Source organism: Ranitomeya imitator, chromosome 1 (genome assembly GCF_032444005.1).
Source record: "Ranitomeya imitator isolate aRanImi1 chromosome 1, aRanImi1.pri, whole genome shotgun sequence".
NCBI classification, from domain to species: domain Eukaryota; kingdom Metazoa; phylum Chordata; class Amphibia; order Anura; family Dendrobatidae; genus Ranitomeya; species Ranitomeya imitator.
The window spans coordinates 821,703,129-821,728,297 of NC_091282.1; the positions used below are offsets into that span (position 1 = coordinate 821,703,129).

General features: G+C 46.5%; 1 protein-coding gene across 1 annotated transcript in view; it reads right to left on the reverse strand.

The window, feature by feature from the left end:
• The window catches only part of LOC138649680 (gamma-aminobutyric acid receptor subunit pi-like), a 272,373-nt gene that overhangs the window by 231,864 nt on the left and 15,340 nt on the right, over nucleotides 1-25,169 (reverse strand). The window contains exon 3 of the mRNA XM_069740284.1: nucleotides 16,379-16,435. Coding sequence (XP_069596385.1) covers nucleotides 16,379-16,435 — 57 coding nt within the window. The remainder of the gene's footprint in view (nucleotides 1-16,378; nucleotides 16,436-25,169) is intronic.

Consider the following 25,169-nt stretch of genomic DNA (forward strand, 5'->3'; position numbering starts at 1 on the left):
CTAACCGAGTACAGTTGTGGGCACAGGGATTTCTGACATGTCCGATTATCCCCTGTTCTGCCAGAAGAAATAAACAGATTTAAAATGAAGGAAAAGTGCTTCTTCTCAGTACCGGAGTAGGAGCAATCAGACGCTGCGGTCTTCTGGCTCCACACTGTCACAGTAACCCCGTGACAGTGCAGCAAGAAGGCACTCATGTGTCGGGCTTTTCCATGAGGTCCAAGTCCATGATGTGTTGGTGGCTGGGTAACATTCAAGCTTGCTTCCTCCGTCCCCTCTCGCCAACCACAGAAACATAGACGGGATCATTATCTTCTTCAACTGCTGTCGCACGCCCATCACCTCTTCCTCCTCCATTTGCTCCTGCACCTTCAGTAACAGTTTGTCTGGTGCAATGAGCCCCCCTCAATCGCTGTAATCCACCCTATCATGGCACCTACCAGTGAGACGAAAGTCCGGAACTTAGAGATATTGTTAGCCCTTCTGCATCCTCCTCTGCTTCCACTTCTTCCTCTGGGACCACCATCTCCTCCCACAGACTATTCAAAATTTGCTCCAGCATATAGATGACTGGAATAGTGATGCTGATGATAGCGACTGCATCATCAGTGGTAACCATCTTAGTAGCCATTTCAAAACTGAGCAGAAAGGTGTAGAGGTCCTTCATCTGTGCCCACTCTGCAAGGTGATTTGCACCACGTCCGCACTGCGTTGACCCAGGCTATACAAAAGGACATACTACACCAGGGCTTGTTGCTGCTGCCACTGTCACTGCAACATGTGCAGAGTGCAATTGCACCTTGTCAGTACATCGCAAATCAGTTAACCAGTATTCCGAAAGACCTCTGTAGCCATGCAAGTCAATGACCTGTGGGGTGCGAATGGTGAAAGTGAGCACACAGCGACCGTGCTTTCTGCAGCAGCGCATCCAAGCCGGGATAGTGGCGGAAAAATTGCTGTGCCACCATGTTGAGAACTTGAGTCATGGAAGGCACATGTGTTTGATTGGCCTGGTGTAGAGCCGCCACCAGGTTTGCCTTCCCTGGCCCCAGGTTAAGTAGAGACAGCCATTGCTCAAATTTGGCATGGATTGCTGTCCACAACTCTTGAACTGGGTGACTGCGATCTCCAAGGCATATTAATTTAAATAGAAAAAATTGAAGTCCAGTCAACAGGACTGGATTTTCCTTTTCGTTTTCAAAAGAAAATATAGTGCATACAAAAGAAAATGTACATGGTCGACATGACCCAGTCGACGCATTTCGACTGCACTCGGCAGTCTTATTCATGACTCAGATATTCTATGAACAGGCGGTAAAGGGCTATTTTACCACTAGCCAGGTACGGCTGCGCGATGAAGACGGACTCAAAGGCTCCCATATACAGATTTGCGTAACTGGGGACGAATCTCATCCCCATCGCGCAGCCCTTATCCTGACGGTAGAAAAAATGCTCAAAAATGAACACATTATTACTAAGGACAAAACTAATGACATTTAAAAAAAATCCTTTTGTAATGTGGGTAATTGGTCATCTGTTGAAAGAAATTGGTCCATTGCTTCTAAACCACGGTCATGGGGTCTATTAGTGTATAGGGCTTGGACATCAATTGTTAACAGGACACAATTGGGCATTGAAGAATTTCAATGAGATGAGATTGTATTTTTTATGATGTTTGTATTTATTGTCTGTCTCATTTTTGCCAATCCTTTGTCATTATGTACGTGGTTCCTATGTGATTTTACTTCGTCATGTGACACCATCATGTGAAATGATGATTGCATTTTGATTGGTCGAATCTTGTTTAAATACCTCTTCCTGTGTGTTATTAATACATCTCCACCTGATGAAGACGGGGTACCGTCGAAACTCATTGTGGATTCACCAAAAACACCTATGTCCTGTATTTCCTAGCGCTCCATAGACCGTAATTTTATTTTACTATTGCATCCATCCTCTATTGGAGGCACACGGCTGGAGCTGCAGGGGAATATTCATCTATCCGAACCATCTGCCTCCTATGCGCTCCCCTGAGACCGCAATTCACCTGACGGTTACATATCTCTGTAGTAAGCTCTGTTCTGCTCCCTTTTCTCTGTATTAAGCTCGGTTCTGCTCTCTTATCCTTGTAGTAAGCTCGGTTCTGCTCCTATACCGATGTAGTAAGCTTGGTTCTGTGCACATATCTCTGTAGTAAGCTCCGTTCTGCTCCCATATCTCTGTAGTAAGCTCCTTTCTAGAACCAAACAAAAGAAGTGGGCCTTAGACCATATCTTAAAAATGTATAGAAATTTTATTAAGACAATTAAAAAAACATAGTCATATGATCATAGAGACAATTATATGCAAAAAGAATCAGGGTGTAAATGACATCTAAGTGCCACGTACGCAAAACAGTTGGTCAGGTTGTATGGCAAAAAACAGGAAGTAATACAAATATGCATAAGTACTCCCACAACAGATAGCCACGTATAGAGTATACCACTAAGAAATGTGGTTGTGACCGTTGGTAATTCCTATTCAACAATTAGTACATAGATCCAAAGTATAAGATTTCCGTATAATCCAGATAAACATACGGGTCAAAGTAATACAGAAGGAATTATGACAAAAGCCAAAGATCACATATTATGAAGTTAGGCCAAAACTGAGGGGATTGTACCAAGATATCAATCCATAGATGACACACAGTTTGTTATATCATGTATAATGAAGGGAAGAGAATGCCCATAGTGCACCAACCTGAATGTGTAGCTTGGAAAAGCGAACTCACTGTAGTAAGCTCGGTTCTGCGCCCATATCTCTGGAGCAAGCTCGGTTCTGATCCCATATCTATGTACCAGCCTGTTTTTAAAGCGTGCTATCTCTGCTGCTTTAATACAATGCCCAGAGATAAGTAGGGAAAAGGAGGGCCACTGCCTTGTGATTGCCCCCCAGGCTGAAAAGTGCCAGCCAGCCCCTGCTCCCAACACAGAAGCTTTCCACAGTGCGCTATTCAGGATGTCCGTCCCCACCTGGGACCGTCCAACACACAGGTGTGTGGCCTGTCCAGGTGCTATTCAGGAAGACCATGCAGCACCCCCTACCTGTAACCAGGGCTGTGGAGTTGGAGTCGTGGAGTCGGAGTTAGTTTTGGTTGGAGTCGGAGTCGGTAGAAATGTACCGACTCCGACTTCAGCTTTAAAAAAATTTTATTAATATTTCATAATTGAACTTTCATATGAATTTTATAAATGTTACTCAAATATATATGTTCTATCAAACTATGAACAACACTGATAAGCAGTTCTGCTGGAGATAGAGACATTTCTTACTTCTTGTGTGTCACTGTTCTCCAATGCCCTTATCTAATCTTATACTTGGTTAACCTCATGCTGCCCCAACCCCCCTACTTACAATGTATGAAACTGAAAGTGAAAATGTGTTGCAAATTCTTAGTAGTAAAGCTCCTCCTCTAGACTAGATGTTTGGTGTGCGTCTTCCAAGCATCTCACAGCTGCTACTCAGAAGAGGAAGACTGTAAGAAGTATTATCCTTTCAACAAACTTTGCATCAGTTAACTGTGAGTACATGAGGAATAACAGTATTACTGACCACTATATCAGTTGTTTGACCTGGCAATAATTTTGTACAATTGTTTTTAGGAAAAACAATTGTCATTTGGATTGTGAGTGCAGAATTAAAAACCTGAGAATGTCAAAGAAGCGTCACATTAAATCAGCTGTATTTGAACATTTCACCATCACTCAAGATAGAAAACATTATGTCTGTCAGTGTATGACAAATGATCCAGACGAAAACAAATGCTGTGAAGCCAAGATCAGGGCATCCATGAAGGAGGATCTGACAGAGGCAATACTTTTTCTGATGACAAATGTATAGATTTCTTCTTATTAACTGCATAGCAGTGTTTATTGCATATTTACTTACAAAAGTTTAGAAAAGTTTATAAAAGTTATTTGCTATATTCTAATTGAATTCTAATAAATATAGTTTTTGCTCTAAGTGGTCTGATTACTTATATGATGGTGAGAAACTAAATAAGCACGATGTTAATATTTGACAACAGTAAATTTATTGTTACGAATTGGCCATTTATGAATGCGTCTGAGTCGGAGCCGGAGTCGGAGTCGGAACCTGATAAAATCCAGGAGTCGGAGTCGCAACTGTGGCTTACCGACTCCACAGCCCTGCCTGTAACAGGGGTCACTGCATCACACCGTGTAATACATATATAAATTAGATACATTCAATATATTGTACGAAGAATGAAATAAAAGAGAAAAAAAACCTGAAAAAAGAAAACTGTCATTGATACTTCTCTGACTGACTGAAAGGTAAAGTTGAAAACCACTAAGAAAACAGAATCTCCAGGAATCAAAAATTAATTGTATATGCATGTAATCCCTTTAACCCCTTCCCGACCTTTGACGCATACGCTGCGTCATGAAAGTCGGTGCCATTCCGACCCATGACGCAGCATATGCGTCATGGAAAGATCGCATCCCTGCAGGCCGGGTGAAAGGGTTAACTCCCATTTCACCCGATCTGCAGGGACAGGGGGAGTGGTAGTTTAGCCCAGGGGGGGTGGCTTCACCCCCTCGTGGCTACGATCGCTCTGATTGGTTGTTGAAAGTGAAACTGCCAATCAGAGCGATTTGTAATATTTCACCTAAAAAACTGGTGAAATATTACAATCCAGCCATGGCCGATGCTGCAATATCATCGGCCATGGCTGGAAACACTTATGTGCACCCACCCCACCCCTCCGATCGCCCCCCCAGCCCCCCGATCTGTGGTCCGCTCCCCTCCGTCCTGTGCTCCGCTCCCCCGTCCTCCTGTCCGCTTCCCCCGTGCACCAATCACACCCCCCGCGCTCCAATCAAACCCCCCCGCACTCCGATCCCCCCCCGCACACAGCGACCCCCCCCGTGCTCCGATCCACCCCCCCCCCCGCACAGCGATCCCTCACCCCGTGCTCCAATCCTCCCCCGTGCTCCAATCCTCCCTCCCGTGTTCCGATCCACCCCCCCCCATGCTCCGATCCACCCCCCCGTGCTCCGACGCCCCCCCCCCCGTGCCCTGATCTCCCCCCCTTATACTTACCTGGCCGCCCGAGGTCCGTCCGTCTTCTTTCCTGGGCGCCGCCATCTTCCAAAATGGCGGGCGCATGTGCAGTGCGCCCGCCGAATCTGCCGGCTGGCAGATTCGTTCCAGAGTGAATTTTGATCACTGAGATATAACCTATCTCAGTGATCAAAATAAAAAAAATAGTAAATGACCCCCCCCCCTTTGTCACCCCCATAGATAGGGACAATAAAAAAAATAAAGAATTTTTTTTTTTTTCACTAAGGTTGGGGTAAGAACTAGGGGTAGGGTTAGGGGTAGGGTTAGGGGTAGGGTTAGGGGTTAGGGGTAGGGTTAGGGTTTCGGTATGTGCACACATATTCTGGTCCTATGCGGATTTTTCCGCAGCGGATTTGAAAAATCCACAGTGCTAAACCGCTGCCGATTTATCGTGGATTTACCGCGGTTTTTCTGCGCATTTCACTGCGGTTTTACAACTGCGATTTTCTATTGGAGCAGTTGTAAAACCGCTGCGGAATCCGCAGAAAGAAGTGACATGCTGCGGAATGTAAACCGCTGCGGAATGTAAACCGCTGCGTTTCCGTGCAGTTTTTCCGCAGCATGTGTACAGCGATTTTTGGTTCCCATAGGTTTACATTGTACTGTAAACTCATGGGAAACTGCTGCGGATCCGCAGCGTTTTTTGCAGCGTGTGCACATACCTTTAGAATTAGGCTATGTGCACACGGTGCGGATTTGGCTGAGGATCCGCAGCAGTGTTCCATCAGGTTTACAGTACCATGTAAACATATGGAAAACCAAATCCGCTGTGCCCATGGTGCAGAAAATACCGCGCGGGAACGCTGCGTTGTATTTTCCACAGCATGTCAATTCTTTGTGCGGATTCTGCAGCGTTTTACACCTGTTCCTCAATAGGAATCCGCAGGTGAAATCCGCACAAAAAACACTGGCAATCCGCGGTAAATCCGCAGGTAAAACGTAGTGCCTTTTACCCGCGGATTTTTCAAAAATGGTGCTGAAAAATCTCATACGAATCCGCAACGTTGGCACATAGCCTTAGGGTTAGGGTTGGAATTAGGGTTGTGGTTAGGGGTGTGTTGGGGTTAGGGTTGTGGTTAGGGGTGTGTTGGGGTTAGGGTTGTGATTAGGGTTATGGCTACAGTTGGGATTAGGGTTAGGGGTGTGTTGGGGTTAGTGTTGGAGGTAGAATTGAGGGGTTTCCACTGTTTAGGCACTTCAGGGGGTCTCCAAACGCAACATGGCGCCACCATTGATTCCAGCCAATCTTGTATTCAAAAATTCAAATGGTGCTCCCTCACTTCCGAACCCCGACGTGTGCCCAAACAGTGGTTTACCCCCACATATGGGGTACCAGCATACTCAGGACAAACTGCGCAACAATTACTGGGGTCCAATTTCTCCTGTTACCCTTGAGAAAATAAAAAATTGCTTGCTAAAACATCATTTTTGAGGAAAGAAAAATGATTTTTTATTTTCACGGCTCTGCGTTGTAAACGTCTGTGAAGCACTTGGGGGTTCAAAGTGCTCACCACATATCTAGATAAGTTCCTTGGGGGGTCTAGTTTCCAAAATGGGGTCACTTGTGGGGGGTTTCTACTGTTTAGGCACACCAGGGGCTCTGCAAACGCAACGTGACGCCCGCAGACCATTCCATCAAAGTCTGCATTTCAAAAGTCACTACTTCCCTTCTGAGCCCCCACGTGTGCCCAAACAGTGGTTTACCCCCACACATGGGGTATCAGCGTACTCAGGAGAAACTGGACAACAACTTTTGTGGTCCAATTTCTCCTGTAACCCTTGGGAAAATAAAAAATTCTGGGCTAAAAAATTATTTTGAGGAAAGAAAACGTATTTATTATTTTCACTGCTCTGTGTTATGAACTTCTGTGAAGCACTTGGGGGTTCAAAGTGCTCACCTCACATCTAGATAAGTTCCTTTCGGGGTCTAGTTTCCAAAATGGGGACACTTGTGGGGGGTTTCTACTGTTTAGCCACATCAGGGGCTCTGCAAACGCAATGTGACGCCCACAGAGCATTCCATCAAAGTCTGCATTTCAAAACGTCACTACTTCACTTCCGAGCCCCAGCATGTGCCTAAACAGTGGTTTACCCCCACATATGGGGTATCAGCGTACTCCGGAGAAACTGGACAACAACTTTTGGGGTCAAATTTCTCCTGTTACCCTTGGGAAAATAAAAAATTGCGGGCTAAAATTCATTTTTGAGAAAATAATTTTTTTTTTTTATTTTCATGGCTCTGCGTTATAAACTTCTGTGAAGCACTTGAGGGTTCAAAGTGCTCACTACACATCTAGATTAGTTCCATTGGGGGTCTAGTTTCCAAAATGGGGTAATTTGTGGGGGATCTCCAATGTTTAGGCACACAGGGGCTCTCCAAACGCGACATGGTGTCCGCTAATGATTGGAGATAATTTTCCATTTAAAAAGCCAAATGGCGTGCCTTCCCTTCTGAGCCCTGCCGTGCGCCCAAACAGTGGTTTACCCCCACATATGGGGTATCTGCATACTCAGGACAAACTGGACAACAACATTTGTGGTCCAATTTCTCCTATTACCATTGGCAAAATAGGAAATTCCAGGCTAAAAAATCATTTTTGAGAAAAGAAAAATTATTTTTTATTTTCATGGCTCTGCATTATAAACTTCTGTGAAGCACCTGGGGGTTTAAAGTGCTCAGTATCCATCTAGATAAGTTCCTTGGGGGGTCTAGTTTCCAAAATGGGGTCACTTGTGGGGGAGCTCCATTGCATAGGCACACAGGGGCTCTCCAAATGCGACATGGTGTCCGCTAACAATTGGAGCTAATTTTCCATTCAAAAAGTTAAAAGGCGCGCCTTCCCTTCCGAGCCCTGCCGTGTGCCCAAACAGTGGTTTACCCCCACATATGAGGTATCGGCGTACTCGGGAGAAATTGCTCAACAAATTTTAGGATCCATTTTATCCTGTTGCCCATGTGAAAATGAAAAAATTGAGGCGAAAATAAATTTTTTGTGAAAAAAAAGTACTTTTTCATTTTTACGGATCAATTTGTGAAGCACCTGAGGGTTTAAAGTGCTCACTAGGCATCTAGATAAGTTCCTTGGGGGGTCCAGTTTCCAAAATGGGGTCACTTGTGGGGGAGCTCCAATGTTTAAGCACACAGGGTCTCTCCAAACGCGACATGGTGTCCGCTAACGATGGAGATAATTTTTCATTCAAAAAGTCAAATGGCGCTCCTTCCCTTCCGAGCCTTACCATGTGCCCAAACAGTGGTTTACCCCCACATGTGAAGTATCGGTGTACTCAGGAGAAATTGCCAAACAAATTTTAGGATCCATTTTATCCTGTTGTCCATGTGAAAATGAAAAAATTGAGGCTAAAAAACTTTTTTTGTGAAAAAAAAGTACTTTTTCATTTTTACGGATCAATTTGTGAAGCACCTGGGGGTTTAAAGGGCTCACTATGCATCTAGATAAGTTCCTTGGGGCGTCTAGTTTCCAAAATGGGGTCACTTGTGGGGGAGCTCCAATTTTTAGGCACACGGGGGCTCTCCAAATGTGACATGGTGTCCGCTAAAGAGTGCAGCCAATTTTTCATTCAAAAAGTCAAATGGCGCTCCTTCCCTTCCAAGCCCTGCCGTGCGCCCAAACAGTGGTTTACCCCCACATATGAGGTATCAGCGTACTCAGGACAAATTGGACAACAACTTACGTGGTTCAGTTTCTCCTTTTACCATTGGGAAAATAAAAAAATTGTTGCTGAAAAATCATTTTTGTGACTAAAAAGTTAAATGTTCATTTTTTCCTTCCATGTTGCTTCTGCTGCTGTGAAGCACCTGAAGGGTTAATAAACTTCTTGAATGTGGTTTTGTGCACCTTGAGGGGTGCAGTTTTTAGAATGGTGTCACTTTTGGGTATTTTCAGCCATATAGACCCCTCAAACTGACTTCAAATGTGAGGTGGTCCCTAAAAAAAATGGTTTTGTAAATTTCGTTGTAAAAATGAGAAATCGCTGGTCAAATTTTAACCCTTATAACTTCCTAGCAAAAAAAAATTTTGTTTCCAAAATTGTGCTGATGTAAAGTAGACGTGTGGGAAATGTTATTTATTAACTATTTTGTGTCACATAACTCTCTGGTTTAACAGAATAAAAATTCAAAATGTGAAAATTGCGAAATTTTCAAAATTTTCACCAAATTTCCGTTTTTATCACAAATAAACACAGAATTTATTGACCTAAATTTACCACTAACATGAAGCCCAATATGTCACGAAAAAACAATCTCAGAACCGCTAGGATCCATTGAAGCGTTCCTGAGTTATTACCTCATAAAGGGACACTGGTCAGAATTGCAAAAAACGGCAAGGTCTTTAAGGTCAAAATAGGCTGGGTCATGAAGGGGTTAAAACTTTGCTTTTATTGCTACTCAATATAAAACCCAGACCCAGTATAAAAAGAGAGCTGAATGCAGATATAATATATAGAAAAAAATCACCAAATTAGATTACCTAATCGCCAGACAGCGATGACAAAACCCACAATAGGAATTTCTTAATATATAGGGTAACGTAGCGTATGCCGGTATCGTCCCAACGCGTTTCGCCGTTTTCACGGTTCATCAGGAGGAGATGATGTTCATGATGCCGGATGCTCTATGGATAGATGTCATCGCTGTCTGGCTATGGAGTTACTGCACATTGATGATTGGTGAAGACCATGACAGCTTTTTGCCTAATTGGAGTGTCATTTGACAATATAGGGTATTATATATCTCCATTATATGCATTGTGATGGGAACGTTGTTATACTTTTTGGGGGTACCTATCTGGGTCTAAAGTGTGATTCATTTGTTTGTTTATTTGAGTTATTTGTCTCTTTTTTGACCACTGTTCTCAGCTATTTTGTTTTCCCACCTTCATTGAGAGGGACATTGTAGGGGAGAGAGGGACAGCCTGCGGTGAGTGGGGGCGCCAAAAAATCGTTTCTTAGGGTGCCAATCCCCAGAGTTAGGCAGGCGTGAGCAGTAGGTGTATTTTAGGTAATCTAATTTGGTGATTTTTTCTATCTAATATACAATTGCCTAGAATACTACTTCCTGCAATTTGTGCCAACTTCCTGTCCGGAGCTAATGTCCGGAGCTAATGTCCGGAGATAATGTCCGGAGATAAGTGACGTCAACAGTGTCCAGTGTCTGATTGGTTGCCGCCTGCTGCGAGCGACCAATCAGAAACGTGCCGTACTGTGACACACTCCGCCCGCCATTTTGGTGTGATTTTTGAATTTTTACCTCACAGCAAGTTTCTACTGCGTGGAGGCGGGCCCAGTGACGTTGCTCTTCAAGCTCCTGCCGAATTTCGTCAAAAAAATGATAATACCATTTACCAAAACTATATATATTTAGTTGTGAAGTGGTTCAGTGACATTTTCACACCAATTTTGAACTTTTGTTTGGTGTTTTCTCCATATACTGCCTATTATTCACTGACTGTTATACTGAGAGACTGCCGTTTATTAACCTCTTCTTTGCCACATTGGGTATATTGCTCTATTATTTGCCACATAAGGACATTGTCCATTATTGCCCAGCAATTTCTCTGCAATATAAACTGCCTATTTATTAATATCTGCATTCCTGCAAAGAACTATTGCCTATTATTAACTGGCTATTTTCCTACTACCTGACACTGCCTCTTATTAACCTGTTGTTTGCCACCACCACGCTTAAAGCTGTTTAGCTTAGCCAACATGAGCTCTAATAGTAAGGATACTAATGACACAGAGCCCAAAGCTGCTGATGGCGCACGTAAGATTAGGTCTGATAGAAAGTATACTAATAATGCAGAGCAAAAAGACGCCGCTGCCGCACGTAAGCGCAAACAGCGTGCTAACAAGAGTACAGAGGATAGATGCAAGCGCATGGACACTGTTAAGTATACTAATGACACAGAGTCCAAAGCTTATGATGGCGCACGTAAGATCAGGTCTGATATAAAGTATGGTAATGATGCAGAGCGAAAAGCCGCCGATGCCGCACGTAAGCGCAAACAGCGTGCTAAGTCTGATGTCTTTCATCCCTCCCCTCATAAGCATGTTCATGGATCCTGTGTAACTGTACCTTAAATAACAAGAATTGTCAAGAGCTGGTGAGTGCAGCCATTTTTTGTTCTTTCTTACTATTATTTATTAATTGTATTATTCTTACATTTGAATAAATAAAGTATATATGGATTCTAGACTCCCGATTCTTTAGAATCGGGCTGCCATCTAGTATATTATATCTGCATTCAGCTCTCTTTTTATACTGGGTCTGGGTTTTATATTGAGTAGAAATAAAAACAAAGTTTTAAAAGGATGACATGAAAGGTAAAGTTGGGATCAAAATTCCCAAAACACAACCTAAAAAAAAGGAAGGGGGGATCAGATTAGTCAGAAATTAATATTCTAATACTGTAGTTTCTTTCTATTCCGGTTCCTGAGGGTTGTCTAGATTCTCTTATTTTTTCTTGCACTGAAATATATCTGTTACTTTGCACATGCATGCACGGATTAGATGACACTTTGTTACGGTAAAATATACTAACAAGGCTACACTTAAATCACAATAAACCAATTTTAGCACGTCAGTATATGTATAAATCAATATGAAATCCATGTACTAATTTATACACAGTCACAATACATGAAAAACACCTGTAAAAATACCTTCACCCATCTATATATATAATTGTCTAAGGGTCACTTCCGTCTGTCTGTTCTTCTGTCACGGTTATTCGTTCGCTGATTGGTCTCGGCAGCTGCCTGTCATGGCTGCCGCGACCAATCAGCGACGGGCACAGTCCGATTAGTCCCTCCCCTATTCCCCTGCACTCACTGCCCGGCACCCGCTCCGTAATCCCCTCCACTCACACAGGGTTAATGGCAGCGGTAACGGCCTGCGGTGTAACGCGCTCCGTTACCGCTGCTATTAACCCTGTGTGTCCCCAACTATTTACTATTGATGCTGCCTATGCAGCATCAATAGTAAAAATAGGTCATGTTAAAAATAATAAAAAAAATAAAAAACCTGCTATACTCACCCTCCGCCGCCTTTGCCGCTCCTCGCCACGCTCCCGGGACCGCTCCATTGCAAGCGGCAGCTTCCGGTCCCAGGGCTGGTGTGCGACAAGGACCTGCCGTGACGTCACGGTCATGTGACCGCGACATCATCATAGGTCCTGCTCACACCAGCCCTGGGTCCACTGGAAGCTGCCGCTTGCAATGGAGTGGTCCCGGGAGCGTGGCGAGGAGCGGCAAAGGCGGCGGATGGTGAGTATAGCTGGACTTCAACGGGCCTTCGGAAGGTGAGTATATGTTTATTTATTTTTAAGTCTCTATACTACGTGGCTCTGTGCTGGGCAATATACTACGTGGCTGGGCAATATACTACGTTACTGGGCAATATACTATGTGGCTGGACAATATACTCCATCGCTGGGCAATATACTACGTGGCTCTGCTATATACTATGTGGCTGGGCAATATACTACGTGACTGGGCAATATACCGTACTACGTGGCTCTGCTATATACTATGTGGCTGGGCAATATACTACATCACTGGGCAATATACTATGTGACTGGGCAATATACTACATAGCTGGGCAATATACTACGTCGCTGGGCAATCTACTACGTGGCTGGGCAATATACTACATTACTGGGCAATATACTACGTGGCTGGGCAATATACTACGTGGCTGGGCAATATACTACGTGACTGGGCAATATACTACGTCGCTGGGCAATATACTACGTGGCTGGGCAATAAACTACGTGACTGGGCAATATACTACGTGGCTGGGCAATATACTACGTGGCTGGGCAATATACTACGTCGCTGGGCAATATACTACGTGGCTGGGCAATATACTACGTGGCTGGGCAATATACTACGTGGCTGTGCTATATACTACGTCGCTGGGCAATATACTACGTCGCTGGGCAATATACTACGTGACTGGGCAATATACTACGTGACTGGGAAATATACTACGTGGGCTGTGCAATATACTACGTGGCTGGGCAATATACTACGTGGACATGCATATTCTAGAATACCCGATGCGTTAGAATCGGGCCACCATCTAGTTCAATTATAAAGGCTCACGGACACACAGCACAAGCAGCCTCCCCACTCACTCCCCATAACAATACTCACTTGTTCCTATTACTAAGGGGACACAGGAATATCACAGAAAGAGGGTTAGGGGTAGAAGAATGGGTTAGGAGGTGTAAATAGGGGAAGACTGGAGAGTAGGGTTTGATACTTATGAGGCTCTTGGTTTGCATGCAATCGTATAGAAATAGAATGTACACCAGAATCTGAGAATATACAAACGTATATTTTCTTAACATATAAAAAAATCACATACATGTAATTAGTCTGTGCCTGATGAAGAGACCTGTGTAGTCTCAAAAGCTTGCAATTTGTTACGAACTTTTCAGTTAGACATTAAAAGGTGTCAACCACGGAGGACTCTCAAATCTAAATATTTTTTATACATGTAACTAGAAATGTTAAAAAGTGGGAAACCACAAGGTGGCGCTACAGTACCAAAAACCACACAAAGAGCCTAAAGACCATCAATGCATGCTGAGTGAATAGTAAGTGGGGTATAAGTGGGAACTAGGAGAGATAAATGAAACCAGACAAGGAAGGTGACTAGGATATAGTAATCAGAGAAAATCCCTGCTAAGTTTCAAAAAATATTAATGCAAAAAAAAACAAAAACGGGACATTCTTGTACCACTCCAGAGCAGTACCCCTTTAACCCCCCTCTCCACATCATCATGTGCAGTCCCCCTTTAACCCCCCTCTCCTCATCATCATGTGCAGTCTTTAACCCCCCACATTATCATGTGCAGTTCCCCTTTAACCCCATCCCCACATCATCATGTGCAGTCCCTTTATCACCCCTCCCCACATCATGTTCAGTCCCCCTTTAAGCCCCCACATCACGTGCAGTCCCCCTTTAACCCCCTCTCCACATCATCATGTGCAGTCCCCCTTTAACCCCCCTCCCCACATCATCATGTTCAGTCCCCCTTTAACCTCCCACATCATCACGTGCAGTTCCCCTTTAATCCCCATCATGTGCAATCCCTTTAACCTCCCTCCTCACATCATGTTCAGTCCCCTTTAACCCCCCACATAATCACGTGCAGTCCCCCTTTAACCTCCCTCTCTACATCATGTGCAGTCCCCCTTTAACCCCCCTCACCACATCAAGTTCAGTCCCCCTTTAACCACCCACATCATCACGTGCATTTCCCCTTTAATCCCCATTCCCACATCATGTGCAGTCCCCCTTTAACCTCCCTCCCCACATCATCATGTTCAGTCCCCTTTAACCCCCACATAATCACGTGCAGTCCCCCTTTAACCTCCCTCTCTACATCATGTGCAGTCCCCCTTTAACCCCCCTCACCACATCAAGTTCAGTCCCCCTTTAACCACCCACATCATCACGTGCATTTCCCCTTTAATCCCCATTCCCACATCATGTGCAGTCCCCCTTTAACATCCCTCCCCACGTCATCATGTTCAGTCCCCTTTAACCCCCACATAATCACGTGCAGTCCCCTTTTAACCCCCCCTCCACATCATCATGTGCGGTTCACCTTTAACCCCCCTCCCCAAATCATCATGTTCAGTCCCCCTTTAACCCCCCACATCATCACGTGCAGTCCCCCTTTAACCCCCCTCTCCACATCATGTGCAGTCCCCCTTTAACCACCCTCCCCACATCATGTTCGGTCCCCCTTTAACCCCCCACATCATCACGTGCAGTTCCCCTTTAATCCCCATCCCCACATCATGTGCAGTCCCCCTTTAACCCCCCTCTCCACATCATCATGTGCAGTCCCCCTTTAACCCCCCACATAACAGTGTGCAGTCCCCCTTTAACCCCCCTCTCCGCATCATCATGTGCAGTCCCCCTTTAACCCCCCCTTCCCACATCATGTTCAGTCCCCCTTTAACCCCCCTCCCCATATCATGTTCAGTCCCCCTTTAACCCCCCTCCCCACATCATCATGTGCAGTCCCCTTTAACCCCCCTCCCGACATCATCATGTGCAGTTCCCCTTTAACCCCCAACATCATCATGTGCAGTCCCCCTTACTCCTTCCCGTCATCGTGTGCAATTCCTCCTCCCTCTCACCCATTTAATTCATTTTGGGCAGAAAAAAAAGCTTTGTATACTTACCTCACAATCACTCCCCAGGAGCGTGGGCATTTCAAACTTCTGCACACGCCCTGGTGCACACTCTCCTGCTTGTCCGCACTGACGCGGGCCACCGTGGCCCTGGTCAGCTCATGCACCGAGAGAGTACGTGCACACCAGGGCCTGTGCAGAAGATTTAAAGGGCTGACAGCCCATTTTGAAGGTCAGAGCCGCTGGCCCAGCAGGCTTCTGCCCGCCTGGGAAGATTATCAATCCGGGCCTGAATAGCCCCCAGCAGTTTATAATCACACTGCTTGAGGAGGTATTACGTTGATGTATACCAGCAATTCATCAAATCAGGACATCAATAACTATTCTGGACTTTGTAATTTTTAATGAGCACAATTTTTCATTATTATAATTAATCATTAAAAGTTATATTTTATTGTCTAATGATCTTTAGTTAGTGTCTATTTGCCATTCGGCAATTATTGTATTAAACCCTATGCTGATTCCAGTTGAACCGTATCAGTCTTGGTGCTTCATGGCACCTCGCAATGCCTTATGCTGCCTCTTGGCTCCTGGTAGTGCCTCTATGTCTCATAGTGCCACTTGGCGCCATGTGGGGATGGGGAATAGGGGACTAGTGCTGCCCGGAGGCTGCTGTATCAATACCGGCCAGCTTTGAGACCGATCAGGGCAGATTTACCCCTTAAATACAGCTGTCAATGGTGACAGCCATATTTAAGTTGTTACAAGGAGGCCACAAGATCCCCTTAGAAACCATCGGACCCCCGCTATGAGAATTGTGGGTACCGATGGTTACTATGGTACACTGAGATCATGTGATGACTCCAGCGTACGGTGGCCTGTTAGATCCAGCAATAAGCAGCAGTATATGAGACCAAGGATCAAAATAAAAAAATTATACATGTCCCACAGTGAAAGTGTGGGAATTAAAGTAAAATGGTAAAAACAAAACAAAAGTGCACACATAACAAAAATCCGTTTAACTACTCAAGACGCAGAGTTTCTGAAAAAAACAAACATACAAAATAAAGCATACCGCATCCGGATCGACCCACTGTATATAAAACTGGCACGTTGTTCCACTTGGCGAACGCTGTAAAAAAAAAAAACAAACACTCCAAATATTGCTTTTTCATCATACTGACTCACATAAATGAATAAAAAGCAATCAGTCATATGCTAAATTACAAAAAAATGGTACAAATGAAAATGCCAACTTGTCTTTCAAAAAAACAAGCCCTTACATGGCACATTCAGCAAAAAAATAAGTTACAGCTCTCAGAATATGATGATAGAAAAACAAATTCATTTTGCTAAAATATTGTTTAGTGTGTAAAAATAGCAAAGCATAAAAAAAAAAATATCGGGTATTTCTATAATCGTACCAACCCGACAAACAAATCTGTCTTATCACTTTCACCGCGCTGAGACAAGCGCAAAAAATAAAAACAATAACTGAATTACTGGATTTTGCTCATTCAGTGTCTGGAAAATCTGAATAAAAATTGATAAAAAAATATGATGTCCTGAAAAATTATAAGCCCTCATGCAGCTCTGTTCGCCAACAAAGTAAATTACAGCTCTCAGAATATAGGAATAAAAAACCCCGTTTTTTATAAAAAAGCATTTTTACAGTGATAGCAGCAAAAACAAAAAAAAGGTATCGCTGTAATTGTACCGACACAAAGAATAAATCTGCCTCATCACTTAGGCTAGTTTCACACTAGCGTTTACCTGATCTGCCGCGGGCTGCTGACTTCCTCCGTGAAACCCCGCCCTCCGCCTCACCTCCGCTGCTAGCTCCGCCTACATCTGCATGTGGCCTACATGCGGCCTGCATACCTATATTTAACATTAGGTACGCAGGTCGTGCGGCTGTATGCGCATGGTGCCGCATGCGTCGTTTTGACAATGCGGAAAAAAAAAATGCTGCAGGCTGCGTCCTATGCTGGGTGCCGCATCGTCAAAACGACGCATGCGGCACCATCCGCATACAGACGCACGACCTGTGTACCTAATGTTAAATATAGGTACGTGGGCCGCATGCAGATGTAGGCGGAGCTAGCAGCGGAGGTGCGGCGGAGGGCGGGGCTTCACGGAGGAAGTCCGCAGCCCGCCGCAGATCAGGTAAACGCTAGTGTGAAACTAGCCTTATACCGCACAAAAATGAGAACAACTTTTGTACTGCTGTCTATTTGTTCAGTCGACCTCTCAAAAGTCAGAATAAGGCTCAGTTCACATTTATCCTGCGTTCTCTACTGAGCGCTTACGTCGGGGTTTCCGTGTAAATTCCCCAAAAATGGCAAGGCAGACAAAATCCCAGACAGAGCTACTCACTTACGAGGCAAACAGAGTCACTTTGGACTGGTCTCTGTTCCAGCTGTGTCTCACTATTTTAGGCGTCTTTTTAGTGCACACTTGTGGGCGAACACAGATATGTGCACACCTAAAATGATGGATACCACCAGAGCAGATGCCAAACAGAGTACGAACTGTCTCTTTCTGCCTCGTGGTGGGTGGTTCCATTTGGGTGTTTTCTCTGAATCCCATTGTTGTGGGTTTTCACAGAAACCCTGAGGCAAGTGTTCACTGTAGAACACAAGAATGTGATGTCAGCCTTATTCTGGAAGCGATCAAAAAGTATTATGTACCCCAACCTGTCACTTTAAAATCCCTAATTTATCCCACACAAAACCAATCCCCTCTCAAGTCCGTCATCTCTCACTGGAACTACTGTATAATAGGCTCCCATGTTACTGGTTAAAGAAAGTCTCTTAAAAAGCAACATGGCTCCCGCCCTCTCAAATAATATCCAGTCAAATACAAATGCCCTCCCTTCTGAGCCCCACTGTGTCTAAACCACAGTAAGCAGACACATTTGGCATTATTGCAGTGGAGAGAAGGCACTTAACAATTTATGTGATGCGTGCATCCAGAAGAACAAATGTGGCACCCCAGCGGCACGGTGACATTGCCTCCCTCTGTAGGGCAATGTCATGCCTGGAAGCAGGAAGAGGTCCCCATGCCAGTTAATACACAGCATGCACCACAGTTCCTGCTCCAGGCCAGAGGGGGGAGCTCTAGACCAGACTTCTGGAGAGCTGATCTCTCTGGTTGGGAGGAGGAGTCAGTGTAGTCTGTTAGGAGTGAGCCTGAGGAGATAGGAGTGGAGACAAGGGCTCTGGGGAATGGCAGCTGCGTCAGAGCTGACCCCGGAGCCGAGCGCTGACAAGAAGGATGCCAGAGTCCTTGGCTGTGCGGGTGCTGTATGCCCCAACAGCTGAATTTGGAGGGCAGGGGATTGCAAGCTCCCTGGCCACACTGAACACCCGGAGGCACCACACCACACCAAGAGCCCGGGGTTGATAGTAAACAGGCAGTGCCCAAGATAGGTTCTCGCTGTCTGCCATACAGGCCGAAGCCAACACGAAGGAGAAGGCTGCAGCTAGCTACGGGGACCCGAAAGTAGAGCGCAGCAGGTAGGTCTCCAACCCCTCCTGCCAAGGTGGACCACTGAATGCTTCCAGGCTAGCCGGACTACTGCTGTCGTCTGTAACTGGTACCCTTGATTGCATGTTCATCTACTAAGAAGTAAAGGCAAAGAAAACTGCACTTTTCTGCGTACCTTGCTTATTCTCAGCACCCCTACATTCAACACCACCTGAACAGACTGTTATAACTGCCCTGGGGCCCCGTTCTACCCGTGGAGAGCTGTACCACCTTTGCTGTGTCAACATCGGCCCCAGTGGACCTGAACCACAGGGTCGGCCATCCCTTGCCGAACACCACGGGTGGCAGCACAAATCAATTCAATATAACTTTTCCCCTTGCATTTTTATTGCACGCCCAAGGCCACGGAGCCGAGTCACAGCCCCGTGACTTCCCCAAAGAACTGTCCAACCCAGTTCAGAGTACTCCACGGCCCTGGTGGGCATCGCAACTTGGTGTCACAAACAGGATTTCGTAGCACGATACTACCGGGTCCTGTGTGCCATAAACTTTATTGAACTGTGTGGCAATCGGCATTATCACGCTGCGCAGCGCGCAAGAAGCAGAAGGGATGTGTTGTTATGGGCGGAGCCCAAGAAAAGGCACGAAGAGAAGCACTGCCCCACGCTTGGATGTCAGTGGGCGGGAAGCAGGAGACCCGGACCCCCTGTGTGCTCGATTGATCCCGCCTACAGAGCAGCAGACTGATAAGCCAGCAGAAGCACAGAACCTGGCTAAGGTTCACTAGGGGGGAAGAAAGTGTCCAACCCGGTTGGAGATCCAGCGGCAGCTAGAGCCGCCATAATGCCACTATCAATGCTGTACATACCGGGAGCGGCCTGGTTACCGCAATACTCAGGGGAGTTGCACACTGAGCGATTTCAAGTAGAGACTATGTAGTTTGTTTGAAGTGTACCCCCTGTCTGAGAGTCAAAAAGTCAGCATCCTCACTGGCCACTTAACTGGTGCGGCCCAGAGGGAGGTGAAGTCCTGGCCGGACACCGATAAAAGAACTGTCAAGCAAATTCTTTGGGTGCAAAGGGTGCAGGACAGTATATGGGACTATGCCCTTAATCTTCAGGAGGCGCTGCGAGCCATTAAGCAGGTTGACCCCGACAGCGTGCAAGACGAGGGTAGACTGCTAACTGAGCAGTTTATTGAGGGGCTCCTGTCCAACACCCACAGGACACAGCTGCGCATCATGGCCCTAAAAAACCCTGACCTGGCCTTTACGCACTTTAAAGACCAAGTTAAGTCATTAGAGATATCAGTACTGCGTAGATCCACCCGTAGTACGAGAGGTTAGGTCCCAGCCCGGTATAGGGACAAAAATGTAAATAAGTTAATAGTGTGTATAATTGCAACCGTTAAGCATGAGAGCCTACAGAGACTTACTGTATGAACCTTTAAATATTTGTAATAACCTGTTGAAGGAGAGTTGGGCCACAGGACTATGTGTGGCCAGGACCTTACTTATAAATACTTACCCCGACTTGGCCTTATAAGCCGCCGGCGTGGCTGAAAACCAGGCCCACCGACAGAGTGCACAGTAGCCACGCCCATGGTCGAAACACAAAGTGAGTTAAGGCGGTTCCCACCAACCAAACTCCAGGTACGTGGACAAAGACAATTCCTGGATGGCAGTGTAATGACTAGGCGCTGCAGTATTTGTGTTATTGTTTTTCTTTTTGGGGGGAATTTTCATAATTTGTACATTTTTAAGACTTTGTAGATTTTTATTTATCGTTGATATTAACTCATCTTGTTGTTTTTTCTCAGTCTGGGATGTACTGAAATTAACTAGTGGGGAATGTGCCACCTCAGAGTCCGGTTGCCATGGTGACATTGCCTCCCTCTGTAGGGTGATGTCATGCCTGGAAGCAGGAAGAGGTCCCCGTGCCAGGTAATACACAGCATGCACCACAATTCCTGCTCCAGGCCAGAGGGGGGAGCTCTAGACCCGACTTCTGGAGAGCTGCTCTCTCTGGTCGGGAGGAATCAGTGTAGTCTGATAGAAGTGAGTCTGGGGAGAGAGGAGCAGAGACAAGGGCTCTGGAGAATGGCAGCGGCATCAGAGCTGAACCCGAAGCGAAGCGCTGACAAGAAGGATGCCAGAGTCCTTGGCTGTGCGGGTGCTGTATGCCCCGACAGCTGAATCTGGAGGGCAGGAGATTGCAAGCTCCCTGGCCACACCAAACACCCGGAGGCACCACAGCAGACAAAGACCCCAGGGTTGCTAGTGAACAGGCAGTGCCCGTGATAGGCTCGTGTTGTCTGCCATACAGGTTGAAGCCAACACGCAGGAGAGGGCCGCAGCTAGCTACAGGCAGCAGGGACCCAAAAGTAGAGCGCAGCAGGAAGGCCTCCAACCCCTCCTGGCAAGGTGGACCCCTGAATGCTTCCAGGCTAGCTGCACTCCTGCTGTCATCTATAATTGGTACCCCGGATTGCATGTTTATCTACCAAGAAAGTAATGAAAACTGCACTTTTCTGCGTCCCTTGCTTATTCCCTGCACCCCAACGTTCACCACCACCTGAACCGACTGTTATATCTGCCCTGGGAGCCCACTCTACCCAAGCGGAGCTGTACCACCTTTGCTGCATCACCATCGACCCCACTGGACCTGAACCACAGCGTCGGCCATCCCTTGCCGAACACCACGGGTGGCGTCACGAATCAATCCCATATAACTTTTCCCCTTGCATTTTTACTGCACACCCAGGGTCTCGGAGCCGGGTCACGGCCATGTGACTTCCCCAAAGAACTTTCCGACCCGGTTCCGGTTCCGAGTACCCCACGGCCCAGGTGGGTGTTGCAGAAGCTGGGCACAATGTACGGGTGAGCTACAATACATGGGGGCTCTACACTCTATGGGGCACAATGAATGCACATTAAACTGGCATGTTTGCAATTTTCCAGAAAAAAAGCCTGGTGTTGGATGTTACAAGATAGGCTACGTTCACATTAGCGTTGCGCCGCCGTGCGTCGGCGACGCAACGCGCGACGCACGCTAAAACGCGCGCAAAAACGCGCGCGTTTTGCGACGCGTGCGTCGTTTTCCGACGAAAATCGGACGCACAGAAAATGCTACATGTAGCGTTTTCTTGCGTCCGACGCTAGTGTCGGAAACGACGCACATGGCGAAAAACGCCACCAAAACGACGCACGCGTCCCCTATGTTAAACATAGGGGCGCGTCGCCGCTGCGTCGCCGGCGCAACAGCGACGCACATTGGCGGAACGCCAATGTGAACGTAGCCATAGTCAATGCAGCCGTAGATTAATTCATTGAGAGGTGCAATTTCAACAATGGGGTCACTTTGGGCTTTTTTCTGCTGTTCTCGCACCATCGAGGCTCCGCAAATGTTGCTCATAAACTATTTTAGAAAAATCAACCAAATAGCACTCCTTCCTTCTCAGCCTTAATGTGTGGCCTAAAAGCAATTTCTGACAACATATGGAACAGCACTGCATTCGGGAGAAATTGTGCAATAAAGTGTGGGGTCTAGTTTAATTTATTAACCCTTGTGTACCTTGTGACAAATTTGCAGCAACTACAAAAATTACATTTTACCACTAAAATGTCATATTTCCATGTCTCAAGGTTATAAAATTCTGTGAGGCACCTATGGGTTCAAAAGGCTCACTATACACCCCTCAAGGATATTATCTAGGGTTAGTTTCCAAAGTAGGGTAACTTGGGGTTTTTCACTGTGTAGGCACATCAGGTGGTCTCCAAATGCATATGAACCCCCTCCCCCCCCCCCCCCGCAGACCATGGCAACAAAGTCTGCATTCCAAAACATCACTTCTTCCCTTTCCTTTTCCTCCATGTATGGTGTTGAAAGGAGGAACACCAGGCTGCAAGTACATGTAGTGAACCGGGTCCAGAACTGCTGAGGCTGCATCCCCTGTTTCCTGGGGGAAGGAATAGGGGACTGGACAGGCCCCATGACCCAGGAAGAGGGGGCGTGTTTAGAGAGGGATCCCGGTCAGAAGCTGAGGGAGAAAGCGTGCAAAGCTGCAGAGGCCCCCGTCGTCAGCATGCAAGCATCAGGGCAGGCAGCGCGCTCCGCTGTAGAATTACAGGGATTGGGATGTTATCACGGACAGGAGACAGATCAAGAGTTAACAAATTTATTAACAAATGTAAACTACACGCAGGGAGAAAATGAGTATAGGAGGTAGAGTATTGTTATGAATAGGTAATTCAGAACCACAATGGACCTTGAAGTTCAGAGCACACAAGTGACCTGACAAAAACCACAAAACATAGGACGAGCTCTGAGACGTGGGAACTCTGCTGACCGCAATTCCTAAACCTATCAAACCACACTAGAGGTAGCCGTGGATTGCGCCTAACGCTCCCTATGCAACTCGGCACAGCCTGAGAAACTAGCTAGACCTGAAGATAGAAAAATAAGCCTACCTTGCCTCAGAGAAATTCCCCAAAGGAAAAGGCAGCCCCCCACATATAATGACTGTGAGTTAAGATGAAAATACAAACACAGAGATGAAATAGATTTAGCAAAGTGAGGCCCGACTTACTGAATAGACCGAGGATAGGAAAGATAGCTTTGCGGTCAACACAAAAACCTACAAACAACCCCGCACAGGGTGGTAAAAAGACCCTCTGCACCGACTAACGGTACGGAGGTGCTCCCTCTGCGTCTCAGAGCTTCCAGCAAGCAAGCAAAACCAAAAAAACAAGCTGGACAGAAAATATAGCAAAAAGTAACACAAGCAGAACTTAGCTTATGCTGAGCAGACAGGCCACAGGAACGATCCAGGAGGAAGCAAGACCAATACTAGAACATTGACTGGAGGCCAGGATCAAAGCACTAGGTGGAGTTAAATAGAGCAGCACCTAACGACTTAACCTCATCACCTGAGGAAGGAAACTCAGAAGCCGCAGTACCACTCGTGACCACAGGAGGGAGCTTGATCACAAAATTCACAACAGAGTATATAACGATACTGAAACTGGAGGGATGAAAAGGTAAAACAGGGGCTGGGCGAATGTTCAAAGGGGAAGAAGAGTAAACTTATCAGTCTGTCGGCTTCTTGATTGCAGCATCTCGGTCTCCAATGGTGGCACCAACAACAGCGGCACGTGATGTCTCGGGGTCGTCCTGGATAGACGGAGGTCCAGTTCCTCGATACAGGCAGAGAGTCTTTGCTGTACTAGGAAGGTTCCCGTTCCCGTGGTTTCCTCATACTGGTATCAGTTCTATATGCGATACCACTGGAATGTGGCTCTGCTCCGCGGTGTATGCGGGTGAGGAGTCGGTATGCTCTGGCCTAGTCTCCTGTTCTAGGTTAGGCCGCAAGCACGCAGCAGTCACTGGTCTTGTGAGATCTTTTGGAACACCTGGAGTGGATCCACGACAATGAACCTCCCAAGGGTGAGCTGACCAGGTAGACCACCCCTATACAGGGAGCGTTAGGGGCAGACCCAAGGGAGACTATTGCCGCAGAAGCTGGAACCCGGAGACAGGTAGTAGTAGGTACAAAATAGAGAAGCTGGACGTAGGACGGACAGAGCGAGGTAAGATGAAGTACAGTTTGGTAAGAGCCGAGTACTGGTGAGACCAAAGGAGCACTGGGAAGGGGAAGACACAAAGGAAGCAGGACATGACAGAGACACCAGACTAACAGAGTACGGAGCGGACACTGGGAAGGCTGGACTGGATGAGGAGACAAGGAAGCCAGGGAAAGGCAGAGAAGCTGAACTGGCTGGACAGAGCGGAGACTCAGAACAGGTAGTGCAAAAACAAAGGTGGACCTGAGTCACAGAAGCTCAAATGACAGACAGGCAAGGAGCAGAGGAAGAAATCGCCTTAAATAAATTGAGTGCTGAAGGACTTCCGGTTCACGGTCCTCCAGGATCACAGAGAGGAGTTACAGAGCGCCTGTAAATCAGAAAGAGGAAGTGCTGGAGTGGGCGGTGCGCACGCGCACCTGCGAGAACCAGGGAGTGGAGAAGAATGAAGGAGAGGACACGCGCCTGCAGGAGCGCGCCGCAGCGGGTAAGTATGAGCAGGGGGAGCGGTGGTGGTCCTGGCAGCAGGCACGACCGCAGAAGGAGTGGCTGTGACAGGCCTCATGTGTGAGTCACCTCCCGGAACGGAAGATGTCGGGTGCGTAGCCATCTGATGTCCACGAGCAGTGGATACAGTTACAGGAGTTGTGCAAGGTGGGCCTACGTTCAAAAGATGCTCCGCTATCAAGGCCTGCTCCTCACCCTGCTGCGCGCTTTGTCTTCCCACCAGGACTGCTGCCTTTTTCCCGCACGCAGCCCTTTTTACCTCTGACCCGCCTCTGCTGACAAGTGCATA